The 12,323-nt window shown below is 45.2% G+C and overlaps 1 protein-coding gene across 4 annotated transcripts in view; it reads right to left on the bottom strand.

The window, feature by feature from the left end:
- Positions 1-12,323, bottom strand: part of acacb (acetyl-CoA carboxylase beta) — a 127,256-nt gene that overhangs the window by 88,799 nt on the left and 26,134 nt on the right. For all 4 annotated transcript variants that reach the window (XM_068006050.1, XM_068006054.1, XM_068006053.1 and 1 more), the window contains 4 exons: positions 8,631-8,741; positions 6,206-6,415; positions 5,180-5,350; positions 3,415-3,576 (listed from right to left, as the gene is read on the bottom strand). In XM_068006050.1, coding sequence (XP_067862151.1) covers positions 3,415-3,576; positions 5,180-5,350; positions 6,206-6,415; positions 8,631-8,741 — 654 coding nt within the window. The remainder of the gene's footprint in view (positions 1-3,414; positions 3,577-5,179; positions 5,351-6,205; positions 6,416-8,630; positions 8,742-12,323) is intronic.

Below are 12,323 nucleotides of genomic sequence, written 5' to 3'. Positions count from 1 at the left end.
CTGAGGAACATGCAGGACAAATTCAGGTTTCCAAGTTTAGAAAGCATAGACTCAAAAAAGCTTAACAACAACTAGCATTTATATAGCGCCTTTAACATAGTAAAACGTCCCAAGGAGCTCCACAGGAGCGTTATCAAACAAAATTTGACAACAAGCCACATAAGGAGATATTAGGACAGGTGACCTAAAGCTTGGCCAAAGAGACAGGTTTTAAGGAGCGTCTTAAAGGAGGAGAGAAAGGTGGAGAGGTGGAGGTGTTTAGGGAGGGAATTCCAGAGCTTAGGACTTAGGCAGCTGAAGGCACGGGCGCGCAAGTGGCCAGAATTGGAGGAGCGCAGAGATCTCGGAGGAGGTCACAGAGATGGGTAAGGGGCGAGGCCATGGAGGGATTTGAAAACACGGATGAGAATTTTAAAATCGAGGCAATGCCGAACTGGGAGCCAATGTAGGTCAGCGAGCACTGGGGTAATGGGTGAATGGGACTTGGTGCAATAGCCATAAATGATCAAGATATTCCAAGGTGAAAGAAGGAAGAAAATTAGCTCAAGGGTCACAGAATGAAGGGTGAGATGTTCCCTGGGAAAAAGACAAAACATTTCAGAAGCAGATCAAAAGGGTGATCAAAAGGAAAAGAGGGAATTGGAAATGAATATAGCTACAGACACTAGATTCAACAGCAGATATATCTTCCACTACTAGAAAAGCAAGATGACACTCAGAGAAGAGGTGACAACCTTAACGGTGAAATTGTGCATGAAATGGAGGATAAGCACAACTCATTTAATATGTTCCATGGTTACTTGCTTGAAGGATATAGACAGGCTGGTGGTATGGGCGGACACGTGGCAGATGAAATTTAACGCAGAAAAATGCGAAGTGATATATTTTGGTAGGAAAAATGAGGAGAGGCAATATAAACTAAAGAACACAATTCTAAAAGGGGTACAGGAACAAGGAGATTTGGGGGTATATGTACATAAATCATGGAAGGTGGTAGGGCAGGTTGAGAAAGTGGTTAAAAAAGCATACGGGATCCTGGGCTTTATAAATTGAGTACAAAAGCAAGGAAGTCATGATGAACCTTTATAAAACACTGGTTCGGCCACAACTGGAGTATTGTGTCCAGTTCTGGGCACCGTACTTTAGGAAAGATGTGAAGGCCTTAGAGAGGGTGCAGAAGAGATTTACTAGAATGATTCCAGGGATGAGGGACTTTAGTTACGTAGATAGACTGGAGAAACTGGGGCTGTTCTCCTTAGAGCAGAGAAGGTTGAGAGGAGATTTGATAGAGATATACAAAATCATGAAGGGTCTAGGCAGATTAAATAGAGAGAAACTGTTCCCATTGGCATAAGGGTAAGGAACCAGAGGACATAGATTTAAGGTGATTTGCAAAAGAACCAAAGGTGACATGAGGGAAAACCTTTTTACACAGCGAGTGGTTAGGATCTGGAATGCATTGCCAAGTGGGGTGGTGGAGGCAGGTTCAATCGTGGCTTTCAAAAGGGAGTTGGATAAGTACTTGGAAGGAAAAGATTTGCAGGGCTACGGGGATAGGGCAGGGGAGTGGGACTAGCTGGATTGCTCTTGCATAGAGCCGGTGCGGACTCGATGGGCCGAATGGCCTTCTTCTGCGGTGTAACCTTTCTATGATTCTAAGTATTCACTAGAATACAGTAATATGCCCTCCATCAATTGAAATAATCCATGCAGATTTATCAACAAGACCGTGGTTCTAGACATGCATTGATGGCCCAAAACAAACAAATCACCTGAGATAGATGGTATCTATTCCAAAGTACCAAATGTCAACTTTTGACAATCATCATGATGGAGATACTGAATTCTGGGGCGATCCACCTAGATTGTAAAGAAGCTAATACAAACTCCCATATTTAAAACGAAGAACAAATCTAATCCAGATTAATACAGACTTAATTGGTCTTACATCAATCTCTGGCCAACATAAAATAGGGTTGCTAACCCTCCAGGATTGTCCTGGACTCTCCAGGAATTAAAAATTAATCTTCTGGACTCGGCTGCGAAGAACCCAAGAGAAAAATCACAGAGGCATTAAAAAAATTCTATGCCTTTTCATGTTCTTTGAACACTTTTGTTTATTAGTTATAAAAAATATGGGAGATGGGAAAAAAGGCTGTTTGACTGGGCAAGGCGATTGGAGGCAGGAGGTCATGTGATGAAATGTCCAGGAAAATGTCCAACCAGAGTTGGCAACCCTAACATAAAAACTGTATGTGGATAGGGAATAGAATGATGGAAAGGAAGCAGTGGATACTTGCTAAGGAAATGATGCCAAAATGGGGGGAAATAATGTCAAGAGGAAATACGAGAAATACGAAGAGGACTGCCCCAGAGATTGATGGGTTACAAATAGTAGGAGATAGACTCCTACTATTCCTAACCCATAGGATTCAGAAACCCAATGTAAACTGGTCAACTTTGCAAATTATATTTAACTAGGGAGGCTGTTAAATCAGAGAAAGCAGCTCAGAACCTAAAAATGGAGTCAGATAAAATCTGCAAATAGATTAAAAAGTGGCAGATGAAATTTAATACAGACAAGCACTGCACATTGGAAGGAAAAATGGGCATCATAACTATACCATATAAAGGTGTAGAAATAGCTATAGAGGAAGTAGATTTGAAACTTAATATGTCAAATCACTGTGGAACAATAAACAAAGCAAACAGAACCCCGGTTAGACCTCACCTTAAGTACCATGCTCAGTTTTGGCCATTAAGACACAAAGAAAACATTCAAGCTGAGAAGGCAATGCAGAGAAGATCCACGGAGCTTAGCCCTGGTGCTAAAGGATTGAGGTAGGACAAAAGACTGAAAAGGAGGGCACTAAGAGGGGCCTTATAAAAGTATACAAGCTACTAAACAGTAGAAAGAAGGTAAACCTGGAGCACTACAAGTTAAGCCAAGCCAAGAGAACAAGTGGGCACAAGCTAAAACTGGTAGAAGGACAATTTGGAATTGACGTCAGGAAGAATTTCTGCATGTACAGTGATCAATGCTCGGAATGCTCTTCCAGGTATGGTAGTAGAGGCGAAAACCTTAGATTCATTTAAGATACAGTCAGATGACACATTGTGAATGGGAGGGGGAATTGGGAGAAATGCAAGTTTTGCTAGAAATTCTGGTTGGATGAGTTAAGACGGGCCAAATGGCCTTCCTCGTATGTATTTATATTGTGCCATTACTTAGCTCTCATTTTCTCTCTGATTCTTTTCTTCTCCTACCCTCAAGTCTAAGATTTTTTTTAAAGAGAGATGATGGAACATAGAGCTACAAAGGGCTCAGGAAAAGGACAAACCATAACTTTAGAAAAACCAAGCTAATTACACTTATGGATAAGAATTATTAAGGCTGGATCTGAGTTGTTGTACCTCGTCAGGGTTTTCATTCATGATCCTGGCAGCAATAACATGACCTCTGGGCCTTGGAACATTTATCGGTTCTTCAAAGTTGATTGGCGAGTCAGCCCAAGGAAACTCTCCGTACAGAACTCTGATATCCTTAATCCGGTGCAAGGGAATCCCCATGGCAATCTGCAAAGACAACCAAAGAATCAACAAACTAAAACTGCACCTAATCCCAGACTAATACAGAATTATCTTTTCAAACATGAATATTTAAGAAGCAGTAAGTTTTAGGAAAGGATAAAATAGTGGGACTTCACCACCTTTTCATATCTAAGACGCGTGTTCAAATCCGGTCCAAACTAACTTGATGACAGACTCTTCTCTCTCTGCCTGTTGCAAGTGAAATGAATTTGGGGCAGTCTCAACCCATTTCCTTATCAGACCAAGTCCACAACTAAAAATTGTCCACAATTCAGCAAATAGCAGCAAATTTCAGTTAGAGACACCACAGGGATGTAGGAAAATGGGAAACAGAAAATAAAAATATCACGCTGGTACAGTAGGGAATGCTCTTCAGAGTTGGGATGAAGGCACTTTGGTGAAAGTAGAGCACAATGTGCTTTGCTTTCTCATTTTGCCTATCCTATACCTGACCTGGAAGTATTTGCCCGACACCAAGTACAAAACTAAGTGTGTACAACGAAAGTGCTGTATTGCCCAGCGCAGATATCCTCTCCGTTTTTACACATATATATAAATATATAATACAATACGAAATAAAATTTGTGACCTTATATTAGCAATTTGTAAAGCTGTGGTTTTCAGACATTTTAGGCAGACACTTGGGGAGTAATTTTAACCCCCACGAATGGGTGGGTTGGGGCAGGTGGGCACTCAAAATAGTAGATATTTGGAGCAGCAACGCATCCCAGTTCCAACGCGCCCACTTCTCGGTTTAACCCAGACAGGTTTGTATGCATGTGCACAGCAGAAACCAGGAAGTCCCGTCCCCACTTAAAGCCAACAGACCGATACTCAAAGGGGCAATGTATCTCATTGAAATACTTGAGGTACTTAGTATCTTGTGGATTGGAAAACTTAAATGAATTGAACCTTACTTGTTCAGGTTTCCCATTGCTTGCGATTCACATCAGGTGAAAGCAAGTGGGAAGGGCTGGATCCACGAGGTAAGTGTCTTTATTGCACTGCTTGTGGGCCCGGAGGAGCAAGAGCGCTTCATCCAGGCCTAACAAGCTCACCGGGCCAACAGGACCCCCGCGATCGGCCGACCGTCCCCATAACCCCCTACCCTAACCCCCCCCACCGATCTCCAATGCTGGCTAAACCCCCCACACCCCCGATCTCCGATGCTGGCTGGACCCCCCCATGCTGTCCACATTCCCCCACCTCCGATTTTTTGCAGTGTCGATGATCTCTCTTTCTCCCTCCCGGCCCCTTTCACTGCCGATAGGCAGCCAGCCTGTCAACCTGGATGCCTGGCGCATGGGAAGCCCAGAAGCTGAAACACTCACCTTCAATTGAGTTGCGATCGCAGATTGTGATGCACTCAATTCCCTTCCAGGTTCCCCACGCAAATATCTGCGGACGCGTGGGGTACCCGGCTCCGAGTAAAAATCATGCCCTTGAAACAATTTTAGGTTTTGTAGCAAAATTTAAAATTGAATTAACACAAGCTCATACAGGACAAGCACAAGCAAAGAGACCACTGGAGATGGTCGATCAATAGCACAGAGTCGAAGGCCACAGTATAACTTGCGCCAGATTTTACCTGTAGCTGGGCTGCGGGCAAGTTGACATCTGCTACCATCTCAGTGCATGGATGCTCCACCTGCAGGCGAGGATTGAGTTCCAGGAAGTAGAAGCTGTCATCTGGGCTGTAGAGATATTCTACTGTTCCTGCACTGACATAAGCAACCATTTTGGCAATTCGCACTGCACACTGCAAAATAGCGAGATTACATGCAAAATTAGCTGGCCTGCTTTTATGGCCTCTGTAAATCATCAAAAATTTGAGTTCTGGTTCACCCAACCTTTGAAAAGTTATGTTCCAGGAGAATTATGGCCCTCTCTTAGAAATAGGGTCAACCATTGAATGAATCGCTGAACTTCACATATTATTAAGAAATCAAGGCACTGTCCGTGGGTAAATACATCATTTAGTGAAATGTCGGGTCATGCTGACCAGGAAGGTCCCAGATTCAATCTTTGATTACACTGAGCCAGGGCAGCAGTTGTGGCACTGCAATTGGGCCAAGCATCCCTTGGTTAGGCAGGGGGAAAGAGTGAAAAAAAATCAGGCACTTTTGGTTACTATGAAATGATCCAGCTAGAAAACATCTAAGCGCGAGGACAGGATCAGGTTAAATAGGCTGCTAACATTCACCATATAGGTTCACATATGAAGAACAACCACTTAGGAAACGTACTAGAGGGTGGCTGGCATCTCTTGAACTGTACCCAATATAAGGCAGTGCCTTCTGGACAAGAGGGGCGAAAAATAAAATGCTGCCACATTAGGTGCGAGGAAAGTTTTCAAATGTGGTTTCCTGCATTGGTTTCACAGCTTAATTTTTAATATTTAAGTTGATGGCTTTATCAGAATACTCAGTGGCACCATGATATTGAGGGTGTTATCCTGCTCTCATTAGTTCACTGACCAGATGAGCTGTGTTGCAAGACTGTTTACCCAATGACAATGTTCCTGATAGATGTCATTAAAAAACTTTTCCTATTGTAAAGTAACTGCAGCTGGGGCACAAAATCCCCCAACTCCCTCCCCCAAAATGATACCCACCTGTTCCATGTACTCAAGCACTGACTGAGTTGCTATGGTAGCGGGTGCTTCCTCGATGATCTTCTGGTGCCTGCGTTGAATGGAACAATCACGCCCAAACAGCGAGATGGCATTTCCATACTGATCTGCCAGGATTTGTACCTCCAGGTGTCGTGCATGCTGGGTCATTTGCATGATGAAAATTGGAGACCCAGGAACCTCAGTCTGAACCTGAAGCAGAAAATCATGGATTTAATCTATCAAAGGGAAGTAAAATTAATATTTTACTCAAAGAGACTCGATGTTTGCTGCAGTTTATGACGTGCATATAACCATTAATACTGATGCAAGTTGGTTATTTATAGCGAGCATACAACACTACTACCAGGATTAGTTCTGTTGATGAGCGTGTGCATTGATTTTCTAGACTCAAATACGAAGAATAACCATTTGGGCAAGGCACCAGAAGGCTGCTGCTTCCATGGAATAGAACCTCACAAAACTTTGCACTTCATGGAGGGGAGGAGAGCAAATCTGAAAACAAAATCACGTCTGTGACACTTTTTATTACAATGCAATTGAATGTCATCTGACCATACTTGTGGTGGGCAGCATTCATGGGAGTTTACTAACTTGTGGTTTTGTTCTATTTTTCGAAGAAGGGTGCGCTGAAAATGGTGATATCCTCATTTTCAGATCTGCAGTGGTATACTGCATCAAAATAGTGGTGCACCAGTCAACCTGAAGGTTCAGTGGGGAAACGTTAGCTGGACTGGTGGTAGGGGCAATACATTATTCCTCAGCAACCCTGGGCTAGGGAGGTGAAAAGAAAAACAGGCAGGGTCCCCGTTTCTGATTGCTATCCAATTACTCCCTCTGGAAAGGGATGGACTCAGCTGCAATATTCCAACGATTGAATGGCCTGCCAATACTCAAAGTCTAGACCAGTGGTTTTCAAATTAGGGTCCATGGACCCTTGGTGGTCTGCAAGTGGGTCTGTGAAGTCGCTGGTGCCAAGTCATTGATTAACAATTTTAATCAAAGAGAAAAATGGAGAAAGACAATGGGAAAACTCTTTTGCTCACGGATGCAAGGATCCCACAAGCTGGGAGCACATATCTATAAAATAATCTTTCTGGAGGCAGCAGGGCCAGGACTTGGTCTAATGCAGTGTAAGGCTAGTTGTGCTAACTCTGCTAACTTCTTCTTGTGTCCTGAGCATTTTGTATGAGAATTTTAAATTTGAGGCACTGGGGGACCGGGAGCCCAAGTAGGTCAATAAAGAGAGGGGTGATGGGTGGGTGGACTAGGTGCATATAGGATGGGATAACCTGCACAAAGTTATGGATGAGCTGAAATTTACAGACAGAATGGAATGGGAAGCCAACCAGGACAGAATTGGAATACTCAAGTCTGAAGGTGACAAAGGCACTGTCGCTTTCAGTGGAAGATGAGCTGAGATAAGGGCAGAGGGGGGTGACATTAGAGAGTTAGTGATGGAGACAATATTGTACCAGGAGCTCAGCTCAAGGTCAAAAATGATGCTGAGGTTGCAAACAGTCTGGTTCACCCCAAGACAGTGGCCAGGGTGGGGGATGGACTCGTTGGCAAACGTACAGAGTTTGTCACGAAGGCCAAAGACAAAAGCTTCAGTTTTCCCCAATGTTTTGCTGAGGAAATTGCGATTCATCTAAGACTGGACTTCGGACAAGCAGTCTGATAGCACAAAGGCAGTGGTGGTGTTGAAAGCCGGGTATCATCAGCATATATGTAGAAGCTGACCCCTTATCTATGGTTGATGCAACTTTGAAAACCACTGGTCCAGGCTTACACAAGAATGGTTGATTTATAGGAAAGCTTTAGGTACCCAAGGAACTACATCACGTGCAGGAATCATCACCTTCAAATAGGAGAAAAAGGGGGGATAATTGGAAAATGAAAGAATACACACAACGTGGGGTGGAAAGATTTTTTCCCATTTAGCCTGTCAATGTATTCTGGCACATTATGAGCAGTATTTGCTCTGTGGCTGTGGTAGTGAGCTCTTATAAAGATTTGAAAATAAAAAAAAGGTCCTTTTAAAAGGTAAAAATCATTTAAAGGAAAGGTGTTTGTTAGGCCTATTTCTTGCATTTCCAAACAATTGCAATGTGATGTTTTCATTATCCAATCAAAATTTGTACCATCAGTGGCTTTGTTGGTGGGTGATGCCAACATGTTAAAAACCACAACCAATTGTACAAGCTCATCTCCGTCACCAAGATCAAAGTGATACCTCTGTCAGAGCATTAAATTCAAGACTGACTTTTTAAATTCTCATTTCTGTCTATTTCAATTGTTGCAGGAAGCATGTTTTATGGTTACATTTTCAGAACAGGAAACAGTGCTGTGATGCAATTGTAGCAGACAATTTACTTTGTGGCAGTATATCCTGGGACTGACTTACTTGTCGGAAGAGGTTAGGAAAGTCATCTGCACTCTCAACCTTGCGAATCCCTTTTCCTCCACCACCTTCAGATGCTTTAATCATCACTGGATAGCCAATCTCTTCTGCAGCCTAAACACGGACGAGAAAAAGATAGTCTTACCTCATCTGGGGTGGCTGTCTGTTAATTTTCCCAGTACACAGGACTGCCGTTGTTGGGAAAATGATCCCAAAGTGAAGTGAGTTCTACAGGCAGCCTATGGACGAATAATTCAAGCAAGTATTTGGATTGCTTCAAGTTGACACCAAGATACAAAAAAGAGAGGAATGTCTCACTCCGATCACAAACATATTAGGGTACATCTCCTGATTCTGGCACTAAAGAGGCAGGACTGGAGTATGACAAGTGTAATGCTCGCTAACTTCCCAACTTTTCTAGGTCAGCCCTAACATGAGTTCTTGGCCTAAAATGGGCCCTGCCACTGGCAGCTTGCCACAGGAAGGGTGGGCAGAAAATACCATGGGTTAGCAACCCTTGAAGAGCTGCTTAAATATAAAGAGATGCAGATACTTACAGTAATGGGACCAGCTTAACTGGGGGTGGGAGTCATGCAGGCGGGGGCCAAGGCAGAAGGAAAACCATCCGAACCTCCACAGCTTGAAGATCTGGAAATTTTACACTCACAGGTCTCATCTGCATAAGCTCCTTCAGTCTCCCGCCTGAAGTAGGCAGGAAGTGGCAGCTGGCTGGCGGCTAGAGTGGGATGTCGGGTGGCGGGAGGCTACCGCCAGTTGCTGGCACTCAGGTAAGTGGTTGAGAAGGGGTTTGAGAAGCCCAGAGCAAGGAAGGCCTAAGGTGCACTCCTGCTCCTCTTGGTCCACACAGAAACTTAAAAAAAAATAAAATCGCCTTTCTCTTCCAGCCCCAGTTCCTCTTCCATCAGGTTGGTTAAAATGGCAGTCAGGCTCCAATGACATCATCTGCAATCTCCTGCAACAGGACCTGCTGCCTGCTGGACCAGGAGGGCATCATTTGCCAGTGGCTATTAAAGTTACCGGAGCCCTTAACTTCTTCGCCACTGGCTCCTTTCAGTTTGCTACAGAGGATATCAGCTGCATCTCCCAGTTTGCAATACACATCTGCATTAAGCAGCTGTCCGACACCCTGTTCGCAGAGACTGGCCAGTTCATCACCTTCCCCAATGATCTCAACAGTCAACACGAGAGAGCTTGGAGATTTGCTGCAGTGGCTGGCTTCCCCCGCATGCAGGACATCATTGACTGTACATATGTCACCATAACACCAACCAGCAATATTCATCAATGTGCAGTTGGTGCCAGCACACATAAACAGGATGTGCAAGTGTCTGCAAGGTACCTAGGCAGCTGCCACAACACATTTATCCTGAGACAGTCTACCATCCCCCCAACATTTGACCCTCCCAGGAAAGTCGCAGAGAGGCTGCTGGGGGGACAAGGGATATTCCTTACAGATATGGCTCATGACATCCCTCTGCAACCCCACTATGCCTAAGCATCACAGGTACAATCAAAGCCAGGGGACCACCAGGATCATTATTGAGCACACCACAGGGATGCTGAAGCAGAGGTTCAGGTGTCTCAACAGGTCTGGGGGCTCCATACAATATGCCCTGTGAAGCGACTCCTGCATCATGGTAGTGTGCAGATTATTGTACAACCTCACCAAACGGAGAGGCTTGCATTTGAAGGAGGCAGTCCTCACCAGACGAAGGAGACCAGGGAGAAGGCAAGGATGCAGCAGAGGAAGGAGGGACACCTCAATGCCTTGCAGCAAGAGATGTGAGGGGCCAGCTCATTGCTCAGATTTCATTGACCTGCTCATTCCCCTGCCCTGAAAACATTCACAGAGCCCCTCTACTTAACCATGCTCGATATCTCCTTCACCAATCCCTTCATACCGCATTAGAGAACATTCAAACCACTTCGATATCATTGACCCACTGATAACGCAGACTCAGAAGCTACTATTAAACAACAATGCAGACCAAAGTACCAAATGTGATAAAGATGATTAATTGAAGGGTAAACATAATAATTGCCTTCCATTCATTTCTCACCCGTGATCAATCCATTGTGCTTCTCTTTAAAGACAAGTTACTAACTCTACTACTCTTGTGAGGTGATCCACTAGTGGCCTCAGCAGAGCTGGTAGAAGGTTGCTGTTACTCATGCTGGAACCCTTGAGATGTTCGTGGCCAGTGACTTCTGGCCCGAGAACATGAGTGGCCGGCTGCAACTTAGCTGCTGCCAGGGCAGTCTGACCCAGCTGATGCTGGCATCTTGGCGGATATTGGTTGAGGGGGTGAGGAAGCAGACATGCTGATATCCTGAGAGAGGCCAGCACATGCCGCTCCCATCGTGCCAGTGGCGCTCCCGTGGGGCTGGGGCTCATCACTTCAACTGATCGGCAGGAGAGCAGACTGCAGAAGATGGGTGACTCCATCAAAGCCCCTGTCTTTCTGGTCCACCAATCTTTCTAAGGTGAACGACTACTTCTCCAAGGTGGAGCAGAAGTTTGAGCTCAAACTCTGCATGGCAGCCATTTGAGCTTCCACCAAAGCTGCAAAGCGTGCGGGCATGGGTTCCTTTTGTGATGGCCTGTTTCCAGCCTCCCTGGAGTTGACCACACTCTCCAGGATAGGCTGCAGAGTGCTATTGCCTTGTGAGACGGCACCGCAGGCTGGAAGCGGACTCCTCCACACTTTCAGCCATCGAGGTGAAATTCCTTGCCAGGCCTTCCGATACATCATACTACTGCTTGTGTGATGGCAGCAGTTTCCTTCTCATGGCTGGACCCATGATGTCCTCGTCTCTGTCCTGCTCAGCAGAGCTAGGAGAGGAGCTTGCCTTCCAGCGAGCTCTCTCCTGAGCTGTCCCTGCCACTAATACCTGCTGCTGCTCACTGGTGCTGGGTGTTTCACCACGTGCAGACCCCTCTAGGATCACTATCTAAGCCACGCAGAGTGCAAGCGTCTGAGCTGGTGCCTGGCAGGGATGGAGCATGCGACGGTGCATCCTCAGGAAAATCCTCTACCTCTGAGGTGTCTTCCACAGTTGCATCTTCCTGCCAAGAAAGGCCTAGAAGAAAGAGAAAAGCCACAAAATTTAGGATGACAGATACCGGACATTTGCAGGTGACAGTCTAGAGAATGCAGCTTGAAATTGTGAAGGTTGATGCATATTTGCCAAGGTAAATGAAGAGATACATGTAATACGCAGAAAGACTGCTGAGGTAAGCCACCAGCCTCTTGTTCCCTGATGCTCGAGGCTCTGCCTGGGACACTGATTTCCGAGGCTTTCTGCTCTGCCTGGGCAAAGGTGATGATGTTGGGGACTCCTCCAGCCATCTTAGTCCTCCCCCTCACGTTATATGCCGCCTGGAGCTGCAGAAAGAGAGGGTGACTGAGTGAGTGTCTGTTGGAAAGGTAAATAGAGATGTGTGGGGCTTGTGCATATAATGTATGTGTTGAGAGGTGGAGAAGAAGCAAGATGGAATGAGGATGGGGAAGTTATGAATATAAAGCCAAGTTTGTGCAAAGTGAACTGAGGAAGGAGTGGTGGGAGTTGGTGGTTGTGCGGGTGGTAGTATACGAGATGAGAATGGAGTTAGTGTGTGGTGTGAAGAGAGGAAAGGAAGAGGGGAGTGTGTTTGGAACGAGAAAGACACATGTC

Source organism: Heptranchias perlo, chromosome 25, assembly GCF_035084215.1.
Source record: "Heptranchias perlo isolate sHepPer1 chromosome 25, sHepPer1.hap1, whole genome shotgun sequence".
In the NCBI taxonomy this organism is placed as follows: Eukaryota; Metazoa; Chordata; class Chondrichthyes; order Hexanchiformes; family Hexanchidae; genus Heptranchias; species Heptranchias perlo.
Note: the sequence above shows the minus strand (reverse complement) of the source record. Positions and strands in the feature narration are given on the sequence as shown.